At 31.1% G+C, this 18,243-nt stretch overlaps 1 protein-coding gene across 2 annotated transcripts in view; it reads left to right on the top strand.

The window, feature by feature from the left end:
• LOC114348105 (uncharacterized) overlaps positions 1-18,243 on the top strand; it is a 300,717-nt gene that overhangs the window by 266,043 nt on the left and 16,431 nt on the right. For both annotated transcript variants that reach the window (XM_050655336.1, XM_050655335.1), the window contains exon 2: positions 14,672-15,038. In XM_050655336.1, coding sequence (XP_050511293.1) covers positions 14,858-15,038 — 181 coding nt within the window. In that variant the 5' untranslated portion in view covers positions 14,672-14,857. The remainder of the gene's footprint in view (positions 1-14,671; positions 15,039-18,243) is intronic.

Below are 18,243 nucleotides of genomic sequence, written 5' to 3'. Positions count from 1 at the left end.
TGGTTATGTTATGTAAGTGCATAATTTGACTTTATTTTCATGCCGATAATCCAATATTTATACATAACACTTAATGTCATTAAGCATTAGGTATTTTACATTTAATATTTGCATTTCTTATCATCCAAAATTCGATTTTTACGTGATACGTTTATTAAGCAAAATTGTGAGATATTTAAGTGTTTTTTTATAGATTTTTATGTATGAATGAATATGTTCAAATATGGAAGATAAGAGTTAATGATTTGATAAAAGCCAATAAGTATTCTATTCTGTAAATATGTATCATCAGATCAATACATTATAATATTGTTGATAACCTAAAAAATTTTTCTTGTTACAAACGAAAAAATGAGTTTAATCCATAACAAGGTGGTCGAAACAATGTAGGTATCTATTTTTTAATACATAGACTGACTTTTTTAATTTTTTTTTACTTACAAATGATTATAAATATAGGGTGTCCCAAAAGTAGTGGAACGATCGAATATTTCGCGAACTAAACATCGGATCGAAAAACTGAAAAATACGTGTTCAATCATTTTCAAAAATCTATCCAATGACACCAAACACCAACCCCCACTACACTTCCTGGAGGTGGAGTGGGGGGTAACTTTAAAATCTCAAATGGAAACCCCTAGTTTCTCTTCCAGATTTGGATTCGTTACGTAAAAGTAAGCAACTTTTATTCAAGACATTTTTTCGAACTGTGGATAGATGGCGCTAAAATTCGGAAAAACAATTTATCCTGATACCATAGGTAAATTATAGAAACGGTCTAAAATCGCTAAAATACACTTCCAAATAAGAAACCAAAAAACAAGTTTTTAATATTTTTCGAAAACCTATCGACAAACACCAAAAATGACCCTCCAACCCACCCCCTGGAGACGGGGTGGGGGGTAAATTTAAAATCTTAAATAGCAACCCCCACTTTTTATTGCAGATTCTAATTCGTCATGAAAAATTAAGCAACATTTATTCGAAACATTTTTTAAAATTGCTGATAGATGGCGCTAATAAATCGTATTTTTCCAATTAAAGCGCCATCTATCAACAATTCTAAAAAATGTTTCGAATAAATGTTGCTTAATTTTTCATGACGAATCCGAATCTGTAATGAATAGTGGGGGTTGCTATTTAAGATTTTAAAGTTACCCCCACCCCACCTCCAGGGGGTGGGTTGGAGGGTCATGTTTAGTGTTATTCGATAGGTTTTCGAAAAGTATTAAAAACCTTTTTTTTATTGCTCATCTGGAAGTGTATTTCTCGAGATATTAGACCGTTTCTATAATTTACCTATGGCATCAGGATAAATCGTTTTTCTCAATTATAGCGCCATCTATCCACAGTTCCAAAAAATGTCTTGAATAAAAGTTGCTTACTTTTACGTAACGAATCCAAATCTGCAAGAAAAGCTAGGGGTTTCCATTTGAGATTTTAAAGTTACCCTCCACCCCACCTCCAGGAGGTGTAGTGGGGGTTGGTGTTTGGTATCATTGGATAGATTTTTGAAAATGACTGAACACGTATTTTTCAGTTTTTGGATCCGATGTTTAGTTCGCGAAATATTCGACCGTTCCACTACTTTTGGGACACCCTGTATATCCGTATATCTGTTTCTATTCAGTCAAGATTATGTATTTTTAGACACCTCTCCTGTTTCTTTCATCCTTCTACAGTGGAACCTCGATAACTCGGATTAATCGGGACCACGGTCGATCCGGGTTATCGAAAATCCGGGTTAGCCGGAGAATATGGTAAAAATTACCTCCGTTATAATTGAAATACGACTGTACTACACACAATACAGTCACAATGTCACAATGTTACTTAAGAACAGTGGAGACTAAGGCCGATGTCAGATTATGCGTTTAGACAGGATGGTTTCCGCCGCATCCGGTGAAAACGCATAGTGTGACAGATTGGTCCGGTTGCGTTGGAAACGGATGCGTTTTGAGTCATCGGTACGCGCTTACACACTGCACCAGACTAAACGCATAGTGTGACAGGTCGGTCCGGTTGCGTTGGAAACGGATGCGTTTTCACCGCATCCGGTCAAAACGCATAATGTGGCATCGGCATAAGACCATTGTTTAAAAAGAATTTTTTAAATAGTATTTTAGTATTTTCTAAAACAATGCTAAGATACTTTGAAATAAATAATAGATGCGCCTCTTGTTTCCGATAATCCCAGCCAATGAACGTCTCTCTGACGCCGTGAGTCATTTTTACTATCGTATTGTTCAAATTACACAAATACCCATTATCTCTCAAATTTTATATTACATGCATTGTTATTGTTGAAATGTTTGTCTGATGAAAATCGGTCCGGGTTAACCGGAATTCCGGGTTATCGGGGGCCGACTTATCGGGGTTCCAATCTTTCTTTTAGTTTAAATCTTAAACCTTATTTTATAGTTTTTTTTATTTAAATATTCTAGATATAATTAGAATATTCTTAAAATATTAAGTGATTTAAGTATTGTCAGATTCTAGTAACTGTTACAAGAATTAAGTTTTTCCAGTCTAGTGTTTTAATAGTATAGTATGCAGAGCATTTAATGATGGTCATTATGAAGTGAGTACGAGGGTTACGAGGGAAACGAGCCGTAAGCGGCGAGTTTCGTATAGAGTACGAGCTTCATAATGATAATTAAATGCAAGTTGTATACACTATTTTTTCTATGATCATTCACAACAAAATATATATTCAAATTTATTAATTTTGTAACACAAATAAATTCAGTTGTTTGTCAGTTTGACGGTTTGTTTACATATTGAGAACTGTCAAAGCGTATGTATTTGACTCGCCATTGGTCACTGTGCGTGTCCCATTTTTATCGCGAATGTCATATCGCGATTCTATTGGTTAAAAATCTGTATCTTAATGAAAATCTGTATCAAAATGAAGTTTATTATGATACAGGTAGTGCTATTATAAAAGCTATATTTTATTTAAAAATCTCTTAAAGGGCTACATCAGAGAACGTTTCCGAACTAACCAGTTGTTCATCAGTGATGTTTACAGGTTTTTTGAGATGCCACCAAAATATATGGGAGAAAACCCTTTAAATATTATACAATTACAGAATGTTTACATTTTTATGTTAAACTGAAAATGATGTGTAATAAAATAATCCTAAATATAACATCAGGCAACTGAAAATTATGTTTAAAATATTCCTAGATATACATAGGGTAAGTTGGTAGGGTATATTGGTTATACTAGTAATTTGGTGATAATTTTTAATCAGATTACCACACAGTTCCCTATGAAAGCACATTCATGATACAGCGCTAGTAAGTTGTTACGAGTGTAAGCAGGACAAACATATTATATTACGATTTCGCAATTCGCGCACTCGCTTTTAGTAAACACACTGTTTTGACCGTTGCTTTGTGCGACAGTCGACAATGGAGCCATTTCTTATTGAATGTGAGAGATGGTTACATAGTATTTATTGGAATAAGTGCTTTTTTCTTTATAAAACTTTATAAAACCACTCAATAAACTAATTATCAATAAAAAAAGCTACATTGAATTAGTAATTTAGCCAAGGTAACTTAAATTCCTTAAATTGTGGTTATTTCACTAAATTTTCTAACCACTATCACAAATATAACTTACCGTGTCACCAACTTACCTAAGATTTTGTGTAATTTACTCTTCTAAACATTTACTTTAAATAATAAGTAACATAATAAAGCAAAATTTATTTCTTGTGTAGTTGTCAAATTCTTATATTATTTGTATTTTTCATTTTTATCACTAACTAACCTTTCCTTACCTTATAACTAGACTTGTGCAAATATGCAAATAAAAGGTATGAAATATGCGCATAAATATGCAGTATTTTACGCAAAAATATGCATGTTTATCTAAAAAATATGCATGTAATAAAATATTAATTAAGAGGTACCTATGTATTTTACAAACTAAGTTCATGTAGTTAAATATTAAAGTTTAAGTATTTTAACAATTAAATAAGGATATTATTTCGAATTGTTGTAACAATAAATTATTAAACGCTGTTTTGGGGGGGGGGGATATGTACCTCACAGAGGGAACCATATGTACCCCTCCGACGATCCCTAATAAGGGTGAAACGTACCTAAGGGCGTTTGTGGTCCTCTCTGAACGAATTGTAATGTAAGATGTTTTGCATCGAAGTCTTCTAAAAATATTAAATAAAAATCGATGTAGGAATCTTAAAATTGTCAAAATATTTTAACTTTTATTTGCATAACAATTACAATATTTAAATTAAAAATATCCAATAAAAATTGGTGCAGTAATCTTAAAAATGTTAAGAAATGACTGCGCAAGAAAGAAGAACTCCCAAATATTTACAGGAGGCCTCAATATTTTCTTTTTATATTTAAAGAAAAAATACTATGAACATAAATTAAAAGCACTTAAGTAATTAAGTGTAGTATATATATTTTTGTGTTTAGTAAAATAAAGGCCAACTAATCCTATTGTTCAAGAAAAAAGTAATAGGTGGTTATTACTTTTTTCTGGAACAATAGGATTAGTAGACTATTGAATGATTTACATTTTGAAGATTTTTTCATCTCAAAAAATTTAGAAAATGCTTGAAAAAGAAAAAATACATCGATTTCTTGCAAACCTGCCTTTTGTTCACACTTATTAAAAATAGTCTCAATTTTTGAAATGTATTTTTGTACCACCGTGTAACCATTTAAAATAAAATAACAAATACTACAAAGTCTCCCTTTGTAAGGTATTATAACAGTAGAAGCACTTTCAAATTTTATCACAGTTTATTTTCGGCATTTTCAAAGTACAATCTTTCACAACTACAAAGACACGTGTTAACGGCTTCATTTTTGACTTCAAAAAAAGAAGTAAAACTGGCAGTTAAAATAAAAGTTTTTACCTAGAGATATAAACTGGCAGATTTTGGTACCCTTACATTCAAGGACAAAACTATAAGCCACTATCTTTTATAAGTTACTACTTTCGATACCAAAAATTTGAATACCAAGAGATTATAAAACAAAATATTGGGATTTCCAAGCTGTTTGTTACAAGAATATAAACAGTTTCAAACAAAATTTCAAATTATATGCACTTTATGCGCACTTTTATAGAAATATGCAAAATTTTACATCTTTGCATATTTTATGCATAATATCCAAAATATGCAATTTGAATATTTGCCTAAGTCTACTTATAACATTTCGCACGTATAATAGTGGAGTCAATGAAGGTGGATATGAGTTATTACCTCAGATTTAGTTGAACCTCCATCGATTTTCATAAAAATTGGTGAGTGGTTAAAGAATACCCCAAGGAACAAAGGTGACATAGTGCCAACTTGCGCTTTTTGCATTTTAGGGGTGAAATACACCCCTTTTTTAAAAATTATTTTTTAGATTTCTGAAAGTGCAGTCACTGTAAGTTTTCACTTACTATTTCGTTGAACATTCATCGATTTTCATGAAAATCGGTATGTAGTTAGAGGATACCTCAAGCAATAAAAGTTATATAGCATCAACTTGTGCTTTTGCATTTTAGGGGTGCAATACACCCCTACTTTTTAAATTGTAAAAAATGCAGATTTCCGCATTATGGCGCAAGTAATCTTTAATTAAGAAAAATAAATATTTGTTTTATATTTATGTGCATGAATTACATTTTTTTTTTAATTTTTCAAACCTTATCGTAACCAAAAATCCGAAAATTAACAAGTCGAAAATCACGAAAACCTTATTCTTCTATATTTCTGAAAGTGTAGTCACTGAATGTTTTCACCCACGATTTCTTTGAATCTTCATCGATTTTCATGAAAATTGTTGATTAGTTAGAGGATACCTCAAAAAACAAAAGTGATTTGGCACCAAGTTGCGCTTTCTGCATTTTAGGGGTGAAATCCACCTTTTTTTATTGATAAAAATGCAGATTTCAGCATTCTGGCTCAAGCAATCTCATTTAATTAAGTAAAATAAATATTTTTTTACATTTATGTGCATGATTTATAATTTTTATTAATTTTTCAAACCCTATAGCAACAAAAATCAGAAAATTAGCAAATCGACAATCACGAAAAAAATTATTCTTTTATATTTCCAAAAAGGCAGTCACTGAAGGTTTTCATCCCTGATTTCTTTGAACCTCCATCAATTTTCATGAAAATTGGTAAGTAGTTAGAGGATACCTCAAGAAACAAAAATTATGTGATACCAACTTGCGCTTTTATCCTGGCGGTGGATGTTACCCCTTCTCATAAATGGTACCCCTTCTCAAAAATAACCCCATAAATTCTAAGCAAACTTTCTTTTATCAAGTTTATAAATTTTTTATTTAAATAATATTTCATAGTTTAATAAAATATTATTGGTACAGTAAAACCTGCCAATAACGGCCACTAAAAATAGAAAACGATTGGCCGTTATAGAAATGTGGCCGCTAATGCTAGGTTTCCTTTTCCACTAATACATAAAATATAATTGAAAATTTATTTATTTTAGTAATTAAAGCAAATCTAATTAAATATAATTCTACAAACAAACGGAACATACTAAAACTAAATTCAAATTACTACAATATAAAACAATATCTATACGAAAAAACAACTACAAGAAAAACAGAATTTTTGTTTGTTTTACATTTTTTTAGATAAACGGAACATACTAAAACTAATGTAATACATAATATAAAACGACATACTATAGCTACTACGAAAAATACGCTTATCACTAAAGTATCGTCGTGCTTTCATGCGATATTCAACAAAACCAACTTGGTACGACCTTTAATTAGATATCGCAAATCACTTTGGCTGATTTTGTCTGCATATATATTATGTTTGAAGAATCCCTTTTTTTTGTGCGACTGGATATAGGACATTTCTCAAGTATGAATTCACATTCATGGTATATCGTTGCTATACAGGGATAATAATCTGTGCAATGTTATGGTACAGGCTACGTTAAATATGAAGTAAATGTGGAAGACATACACTGGTTATTCATTTCAATTTAATTTGATTGTTTTTTAATCGTTTACAATATTTAAAATAATTAAAGACATAAAGTTAGGGATTTCAAAAATAAATTCAGTTCTCACTGGCAGGGTGGGAAATAATAAAGTGCCATACAATAGCATTTCATTATAATGCTCATTACAGGCATTACAGGCTGCTCCGTTTGAGAAAACTCATACTTTCAAACTTTGAGAAAACACTCATTCAGATCGACCAACCCTGTATTAGCTAAAATTAAACGTTTTTCTAGATTATTAATTTTTAACAATAATAGACTGTATTAAAAATCACTTGAACATAAATTGATTTTCTGATGTCAAATCACTACAATTATACAGGGGGTGAATATTGCTATGAAATTTGAAAAAAAAACGTAATTATCTTTTAAACTATTTCGTATAATATCACAAAACCTGATATTTTAAGAAATAAAACATAGAGGAGAATCCAAAAATGTAAAAATATACAGGGTGTTCCATTAAATAAAAGATAATTTTGTTTCACCCTGTCAATATGGGTGGCCCTGTATATTTGGAAATGTATTTAAATTCTGATATTATCTATGCCCCAATCTCACCTAAATAAACTTTTTTCGTATCTCCTACAACAAACGACTACTTAATTGGACTTCCCACAACCTGTATACATACAAAATCTCCGCTATAAAAATTTTTCAAATAAAATGTTATTGGTTTTTTTAAAATAACTCAGTTAATTTTTGAATTACGAGATTTATCTAAAAACCATTACAGAGCTAAGTGAAAGGTCAATAACACTGTATTAAACATAATTTTCTAAATCCTTTATTTTTTTAAAATACAGGGTGAAAGGGCCCCGTTTACATGGTTCTCGCAGTAAAATTTAGGTTTTAAATGTTTCTATCTCGGTTATTTTTTGTCGTAAAAAAATATTAAAAAAAGAAAATACTTAAATAAAGTTAAGACTAAAATTTTGTTCTCTACCATTTTTTCAGTATATCGAGTATTTTTGGAGTTATTATCAAAAGAAAATGAAATTCACGAAAATTTGAAAAATTCTAATTTTTTTAATCGTATTTTTTTTCAAAAATATGCATTCTAAACCGGTCAAAATTGTTGAAGTTATTACTCATATTAAAATAAATAACGTTTTAAGTGGGCTACTATAAATTTTTATTTTTGTGGAAATGACGTATGTTTCATTTTTCATTCTTCCCTAAAAAATCTGAAAGGGTCCTCTTATTTCCATCATAACTTGCTTAATTTTGATGCTATCGACTTCTTATACAGTCGGAAAAATGAAAGAATACCCATGAACGAACATATAAAACCGCTGTATTTTCCTGTCACCGTGTCACAAAGAAAATTGCCCAGCGCAAGTGCATGTAATAATAATTATTACATGTACTTGCGCTGGCCAATTTTTTGTGTGACGCGGTGACAGAAAAATACAACGTGTTTTATATGTTCGTTCATGGGTATTCTTTCATTTTTCCTACTGTATAGCTTTTTGATAGTTACCTTTAAGTACTTTATTAAAATGTTTATTATCTATATTTAACAAAGTGCATCGTTTTCCTGTTATTTAAGCTTAAATACTAAGATTTGAGCACTCACGGAAAAAAATACACATTCAATTGCATGTAACTCACTTTGTATATGTAATAAAAGATTTTTCGAATAAGGAGCTTATTTACTTTTATATTATCTTCGATTTTGGTAATAGCAACTTTTTTAAAGAAACTTATGGTTTTTGAGTTATTTATGAAAAACTGCTTTAAAACATGAATTTTTTTCAGGAAAAATCAAAACTTTTGATCTTGAATAACTCAAAAACTATTGATTTATTGGAATAAATTTATATAACAAATTTTACTTATAATGTCCCTCTATCGATTAGTGGTATTATTTTTAATAAAATAATTTCCACCCCCCGAGAAGGGGTGGCATCCCCCCCAGGGTAAAAGCGCAAGTTGGCACCATGTCACCTTTGATTCTTGAGGTATCCTCTACATACTTACCAATTTTCATGAAAATCGATGGAGGTTCAACGAAATCGGAGGTGAAAACCTTCATTGACTCCACTATAAAGGGTTTTCACAAATATATTTTGGTGGCTCAAGCATGCCAAAAACTCAAGCACTGATAATAAACTTTTTAGTTCGACAACGTACTGTCATATAGCTGTAAGGTTTTTTTTTAAATAAAATATACCTTTTACAAAAGATTTTACTAATTTTTTGCGATTAATGGTATGCAGCCAACTAAAGGAAAATTTATGCTTTTGGATTTTTAAAGATAACTTTATGTAGTTATTTCGTTTTAGAGAGATTTGATTGTATCCCCCTGTACAAATGGTCGATTTATTTTAATGGGATCAATTTGTTTAATAAAAATATTTGCGTAGGTATTTACAGATGGTGTTGTCCTTTGATATGATATCCGGGATTAGGTCTATTCACAGATAGTCAATCCTTCCGTTCGCAAAATAGCCCAATAGGCTACGATATCGAGTGTTTTTTCAAAGTAAGTGATAGTTGTTTCATTTTTCTATAATGAAGTTTACGTTTAAAGTTTAAAGAATTCTAAAGAACTCTATAGAACAAAAACTCAGGAAATATTAGGAAAAATCGCTAATGAACTCAATAAGTACGTAACAGAGAGACTACACAGAATCATAGCACATATTCACTCAACGAAAAAGGTACGTAATAATAATAAAAATGTTAATTCAGACAACAAAAGCCATACTTAAAATTTGTGAAATTCTTGGATTTATTGGAACAACAAAGCGATGTTCATCAATTCATTATGTTCGTTAGTTGATCCAATGTATTACGTTTATTGAATGGATGAACATCAATTTATTAATATTACGAACACTGTTGACTTAACCAGCGAACACTATTCATTGAAACAACAACGTCGTTAATTGACCGACGAAGACTATTCGTTGTGTCAATAACAGTTTTATTTCTCCTAACGTATTTCGTTTATTTCTACAGTTATTTCCGTTTATTCTTAGAATTAATTCCGTTCATTCCCACAATATACAGGGTGTCCAGAAACTCTACCGACAAACGAAGACAGGAGATTTCTCAGATAATTTTATGACAATTTAACCCAATTCACCTAGTCCGAAAATGCTTCCTAAGGGAGCTAGAACTCTTTGAAGATGGCGCCATGTAATAAGTTTTTCTTAAATACCTCCAGAACGCTTCTATTTAGAAAAACGAAAATTGGTATACATATTTACTTTCCTGGAATGAATCGATTCCATCCATTGCGAATTGCTAGTACCGGTCATAGGCGTACGTTTTGGGTAGGGCAACGGATATTTTATCGCATAACTTTTTGTCTTTAACTTTTAAGCATTTTTGATACTGGATTATTAAATTGTGAGGTATTCTAGTACTAAAAGTTAGTCTTACTTTAAGTCGATACGATACACCGTTTTCTAGAAAAATCGATTTGAAAGTTTTTAGTTTCGGGAATTTGAAAAAAAAAAAAAGTTAAAAAAAATTAAAAAAAAACCGATGTATTTTACCAACTTAAAGTAAGAGTAACTTTTAGTACTCGAATATCTCATAATTGAATAAACTAATGTCAAAAATACTTAAAAATTAAAGATAATAAAGGTATGCTATAAAATAACTGTTGACCTACCCAAAACGGACGCCTATGACCGGTACTAGAAATTCGCCATTAATGAAATCGAATAATCTCTGGAATATAAATAAATGTACCAGTTTTGATATTTCTAAATAGTTTTTTTTTGTATCTTTTTTTTAATTCAAGGAACGAAAAATTTTCAAATCGATTTTTCTAGCAAACGGTGTATCCTATCGACTTAAACTAAGAGTAACTTTTAGTACTAGAATAACTCACAATTAAATAATTCAGAGTCAAAAATGCTTAAAAATTAAAGACAAAAAAGTTAGGCGATAAAATAACCGTTGCCCTACCCAAAACGGACGCCTATGAGTTGTACAAGAAATTCGCAATGGATGGAATCGATTCATTTCTGGAAAGTAAATATGTATACCAATTCTCGTTTTTCTAAATAGAAGCGTTCTGGAGGTATTTAAGAAAAACTAATTACATGACGCCATCTTCAAAGAGCTCTAGCTCCCTTAGGAAGCATTTTCGGACTAGGTGAATTGGGTTAAATTATCTTAAAATTATCTTAGGGATCTCCTGTCTTCGTTTGTCGGTAGAGTTTCTGAACACCCTGTATACGGTTATTCTTACAAGCAATTTTATTCATCTCTACTATAAATGTATTTTATATTGATAATTACTAAATGCATTCGCTCAATGTATGATAATAATTGATTAATAATAATTTTGCAAATCCCATTTTTTTGTCCTAAACCTAATGGACTATACACTGTGTGATTTCTCATATCATTTCACTTAGACAGTGCTCTGGAAAAAGAGCACCCTCTTATTTATTTACCCTTTATTTATTTTTAGCATATAAGCAAAACGCTCGGACAGGTCGATTTTTAAAATATACAACGTATATTAGTAGCGTTCGCGCAGTACAAATCGAGCATACCCAGAGTAAGTTCGGGATTAGTTTCCAATGCGCAGGCGTCAACGTAAACTTATCCTGGACATGCTCAGGATTTTTCGCTCCGCGAACAATTTTCGGATTCGCAATGTAATGACGGGTTGCATACATTAAGGTTAGAGAAGGAAGCCTTTTGTTGTCTCTTTCTTATTTCGAAATAAATGTCAAAAAAATGCAAATGCAACAAATTTGTATGTCAACAAAGAGAAAGAGAAAAGAGAATAAAGGCAACAGGCAAACGATTAACTTTCTATTCAATAATTCAATGCCTTTCTTAGAAGGTAGAAATTTGAGTAGAGTCTTTCTTTATTATTTCCACAATATAATGTGGTTATTTCCACTCTGAAATCCAGCTACATTCTTGTAGAGAGTAAAAGATTGTTGATATTTAGATATAAAAATTACCTTTAACTTCATGGGGGTTGAACATTATCTGAAGGAAGGAATAATTTAATAAAACAATCATTTCCAATTTTGATATCTATGTATTGAATTTAATGGGTTGTGGCATTGTGTTGTGGTTTATTACACCACAAAAATAATGAAATATAACAAGACACAAGAAATAGTTTCAGAATAAGTTTGATGTATTGTTTATGTTTCATTATATTCAATAAGAGACTAATTTAACTTATAAATTAAACTGAAAAATAAACCACAAGAATATGTAGATACTTATAAGCTCATTTAGATAGAAGAAATTAAGTAAAAACAGAGTACAATTTATTGTAATACATAGATACTACCGTAATATATAATTAGCGAATATCGAATGAAAATAATACTAGAAAAGGTACCTACTTATTTATAAACATACGAAATGGAAAACATTGACAAAAACAACTAAAAAAGCTTTAATATAAAAAATATTAAAATTTGTTTGAAGAATATTTAAATGATACAACACTTCCAAAACTTTAAAAACCAGAATCTACATCTAAAAGCTGTTTAACAAAACAATATGTTAGGTTAAGAATTGGAAGGAGTAAGAACAGAATGTCAAGAAATTCTTCCCAAGTATTTTGTGCGCCTGTGCGAACTTAAAATCCGAAACAAAATCCTCGAACGTCGAGAGGGTATTCCGGACACGTTCAGGATCTTTTTTCTGTACTGCACGAACACCGAATTAAAAATCCGGAGGGTGTTCAGAGGGAAAGATTTGGACTCCGCGAACGCCCAATTTTGTAATGCGCAGGCGTTCTCCCTCTGGGTATACCCAGGACGTACTGCGCGATCAAAGCTATTATAACATCAATGTTTCGAACTTTACGCGATCGCTCTTCAGGTGACAGCCACAATTTTAGTTTTTTTAAATGGGAAAGTACATCATGTGACAGCTCACTTAAAAGCGTTTGAAATAGTGATTCCAAAAATGCATAACACTTTAATCCTTTATGAGAGAGCAGGTGCAAAATTTCGATCGAATTCTTTTTAAACGCATTTATTTTTTTTTGGAATCCTGAGAAAACTAATAAGCATTTTTGAAAAATTTAGACGCAGAATAAAAGTTTACATTATTACCGAGGGCTGAAAGTCCCTTAGAATAAACAAAAGGTTTTTTTTAATGGTATATTTGAAATTAAAAATCATACTGATTTTCTATTTTTCACCCCTGTGACTTATTAAAATAATCATTATAGAAGTTCTCAGGGACTTCAGACTCTCCATAATACTGTAATATTTTATTCTGCGTTTAAATTTTCAAAAATACTAATTAGTTTTCTCAGGATTCGAAAAAAAATTAAAAAGAATTCGACCGAAATTTCACGATAACAGACACACAAAAACTTCCTTCTACTACGGACTACACTTCGAAACGAAATAAAATTATTATTCGGCAATTCGGCAGAGGTAACAGCATTGTCTAAAAAGAATTCTTTTTTTCTTCTTCTTCTTCTCTTCTTTTTTTAAACAATGGTAACACAGAGAAGCTAGGGGTATCACGATAAGGAAAAGCCGTTACATTTCAAATGGTCAAGCAAAACATTTATTGTCTCAACAACTACGTTTATTGTCACCATGAACGCATTGATTGTGGTTATTAAACGCAGTAGCAAATTTATTAATGCATTCGTTGTCACAACAATCAGTTTACATCTATACAATAATCATATATTACTCTATATTACCAACATTTGTACATTGTTTTAATGAAATTTGTGCGTTGTCACGATAAATCAAGGTAATTGCTTGTCATCTGCGAAATCAAGAAAGTGAGTGGCTGCCAGAATTAACATTATTTATTAAATATACTAAACTAAGTTATTGGCTGAATAAATTGAGTGTTATTGATTAATGTACTCTTGTTATTTTCACAATTATTATTCAATTATGGTGACAATAACCAAATACATTCGTTAATGTCTAATAGTTCGTTGAAACAAAAAATTAAATTGTTGTTACAACTAAATACTATTCAATAATCACTGTTAATCAATATTACGAACTAAATTTTTTTGAGTGTGTTGTAACAAAGCAATTACTTTATATCTGTCAAAGTGAGATATCACGTTTCTAGGCATTTTTAAACAGCTCAATTGAAATTTAAACACAGACTGAAATAATGTGAAAATTCGCTAATCAGTTGAATGTGACCAAAATGGGCAAAATTATACAAAAACGATTCAAAATTTTTATCATTTTCATGTAAAAACGCTCTAAAATGAATATCAACAACAGTTTTGAAACCGCCATAGGCGTAGATATATTATTTGTACGTATTTCAAACTTTTGGACATGTGTGTATAATATATGTCTGAATTGCCAATATGAGTGAGTCTGATTAAATTAAATTATTAGAGACATTTTGTGACTAAACAGCAACATTTGGGTTTAATTTATTAATATTTTGTATTTTGATGACGACGTTCGAAGTGAAGTTGAAACGTCAATTAAATCATTTTTCGAGTTAAATTATGCCTTATTTCCCAATTAGAATAGTAAATTACATAAATGCCACAAATAAATAGTTTCAGAACAATATACAATATAATAGATGCAATTATTTTTTTGTACAGTTGATAATTTGACGAAACTACTTAATGCACAAATAATAGCCCACCCATATTAACACCTTCAAAAGTTTATGAGTATCTAATTTTCAGATCTGATGAATATTTGCAAAATCGTAATCGACTTACAAAATTATCAAGTATTATAAAACCATCAATTTAGAAATACAATATATCCCGATGATAAGATATAAGACACTTAGAGCTAAAATCAATCATTTAATTTTAAACCTCACTTATGTGTAATTTAATTTTAAACCTCACATCAATTGTGTAAAGATGAGTGTGAAAAATATAGAAACACTTCTAGAACTACACATTGGTGAGGGTAAAAAAATAAAAGAAACTCAAACAACCAACTTAGTCAATCCTGGAGAAAACTATGGAGGAGAATTATTTAAAATAGATGTTACGTTAGAAGATTCCGATACCCAGAAAGAAGAAGTTTTACATATTGTAGGTAAGTAGCAGATACATATTTATAATTATTTTCTTCTAGTTCCATGTCCGTTATCGACCGTTGGATATCATGTTGACTACCATATTCGTTATAGCGGCTTTTTTGACAGAAGCTCTGAATAATGATGTAATCGATTTTCCGTACCATTTCATTCCGTACCATCCTATCAATAGTTGCATGGTCCCCGTTCTTCTGGATTTATGGCCGAAGTAATTTAGGTATGCTCAGTATAATTTTGTTAACAATCTATCTTCTATATGAAGTTCTTCCAGCATTAACGGGTTAGTTCTGTGTTCTGTTCGGGAACTGCCTAGAATTTTTCTCACCCATATTTCGAATGTTTCGACCTTACTTCTATCGATTTTTTTTGAGGGTCCATGTGTCAGCTGTATATGTAGCAAGGGGAAAAATAAGGTTAATGTGGTAATACTTCTGGTGGCCGAGTTATTGCGCCCGCAGTGCAGGAAGGCCGATGCCGCAGTGCAGGAAGTTTGCTAGGATGGTGGATGGTAGATACCCGCCTGGCGACCATCCAGCTACTTATATCACGAATAATCCAACGACGGTAGCCGCAGTGGCCTCCCACTACCATCTACCCACCCGGTGGTCCGCCAGGCGTCTATCCACCCATATCAGTCGTGTTTGATAATCCATCCGGGTAGCCTCGCTATGGTGAAAGCGTAATAAGTGCTGTGTATAAAATAAGGGCAATTTGGGACCCAGCAGACCCACTATGTGACGAAACATGGCTTAAAATATCTGTTTTATTTATTCTTTGCAGTTGCATTAAAAAAATGCAATATTCAAGTCAGGTGAATTTAAAAAACAATTTTTGCCTTCAAGTCGATTTCTCTCCACTTTCTGAAAAGTTTAGTGAGTGGGTTTTACCTCTAATACGACGATATGCTAAAAGAACAAACCAAATGTAACGTAACAAATGAAACAAACGACTCCTCAGCAGTCAGTTGGATACTGACTTCTGACTTCATTTCACTCTTTCACTGCGTCCAGGATGCAGCGACCCTCCACCATCCACCTTTAAAATCCACCCTCCAAGCCACCATCTAGCATCCTGCAGTGCGGCATCGGCAGTGCTGGATGTATAATAAAATACCATTCTCGTTATATAATTATATTTGAACTTCACAATGTTCGTTTAAACAATTAAACAACGGTCTATATGTAAACAATAACTAAGGGATTATTGCTTCATCGTGACTAATCTACTGATCTGAATGTCTCGTCACTTCTCTGGTTCGTTTATGTATATATGTTACGGTAAGTATGATTAATTGGAAATTATTAATAATTACCGGTTACTATTAATACAAACCAAATAGCTAGGTAAAAGTAATAAATATGCCAGAACTAATCACATCGACCGGTAATTATTAATAAATCCCGGATTAGAATGGTAAATGTGATAAATTGCAATATCGTTAAATGCGTAGAATAGACCAGTAAGGATCTGTTTTTAGGTGGATGTGAGAGATGGCATTCAGATTTTTGCGGATGAAGTTAGGTGATAACTTCGTTAATAATAATTGATTTATGCTCCTTCCCAAATATGCCCAGAACATTAATAAAAAAATTCAAATATATAAAAATTTCGAATAACATCGATTTTTTTCTAATTTTTTGTTTTTAACTTTAAAACGATTCATTTTGGAACAAAGTCGTATAGGAATAAAACAAAGATAATTAAATTTTCTATCAGATGCGATTGGTTAAAAATGTCTTAATTTATCACCCTTGCTGCAAAATAGAAATAAATATAAAATAAGGGGGCAAAACAAGCCTGTTTTATTCAATGATTTTCCATCACTTAGCTTACACTTGGAATCTTCCTAATTCGCTTAGAAAATTTTTGTAATGTGCTAAAACCGTACACCAAATTTCATTAAAATGGACTTACTAGATTTTGAATAATAATTTTGCAATCTAAACTTTTTTAAAAAAATTAAAATTTTTTTAAATCTTGCCACAACAAAAACTAGAACATACAAAGATTTGTCAATTTTTTTGCATATAAAGAAATACTCCACCTATCTAATTCACCTTACAGAATTGAAATCGGATTATTTAAGTAGCCTCAGCAATGTTTTAAAGTTATAAACAATTTTTTGGCTTATAAACAAATTAGTGCTCTGGCCAGGAGGGGGTGCTACGCGCTCCTTTATTTAGATGGACTTACCCAAGATTTTTATGTATTTTTTGACCCGTAGAACACGATTTTTTTGGGTAACAGTTGATCCGGATGTCAATAAGATTGTTATAAACAAAGAACTTGAGGAATTACATAACATTGATTTTTCGCAAAATAAAACATTTTTTTGTATTTCTTGGGTAATTCTAAGAAAAAATGTTCTTACAAGTTTTTTCGTAGGATGCATAGTTTTTGAAATAAACGCAATGGAACTTTCAAGAAATCGAAAAATTGAAATTTTTGAACGCAAATAAATTTTGATTAAAAAATAAAATAACAATTCTGCTGACAGCATTTGAAAGTTTAAGTCAAATTATACTGGTTTTAATTATTTGCATTGCTAAAAATAATTTTTTTTATTATTAAACAAAGCTATTTGTTTATACGCCAAAAAATTGTTTATAAGTTTAAAACATTGCTGAGGCCCCTTAAATAATAAATACATAACGTATCTTCACACGTACCTATTTGTGGCAGATTCGTGCAAATATTATAAGAATTATTGTGCATTTATTGGTAGAAGCATGTAATTTGGACAACATATACTACACATACAAAAGTTCAAATTTAGATATGAGGCCATCTCAGATTTTGCCTTTTACAAAAATGGCGAGCATTCAAAATGGCGGCTACACATATGTGAATAATAGCACGATAACTTTTGAACGAAGAGTCCGATTTAAGCCAAATTTGGCATCAAAAGTTTTTTTTAATGAATAAGATCGAGGTCTTGAACCGGAAGAATCGGTTTACCAGAAGCTGTGTTGTCACTGTTTTTTATGTAAAAATATGTTGTTTTTTTTTCAATTCTTTCACCCTGTATATATTAAGTTTTCAAAAAGGTAATACCGCCATTGAAGAGAGTGTAAAAATATGTTTTAGGAAAGATTTTGAAATTTTAGTTATGTTAGTTACCATTTAATAAATGCATATCGTATCTTCACATGTACCTATGTGCGGCAAATTCATTCTAAATGCCCGTCATTTTTGTAAAAGACA

The sequence above is a fragment of the Diabrotica virgifera genome, chromosome 7 (assembly GCF_917563875.1).
Source record: "Diabrotica virgifera virgifera chromosome 7, PGI_DIABVI_V3a".
NCBI classification, from domain to species: Eukaryota; Metazoa; Arthropoda; class Insecta; order Coleoptera; family Chrysomelidae; genus Diabrotica; species Diabrotica virgifera.
This window is presented reverse-complemented; position numbering and strand designations above follow the sequence as displayed.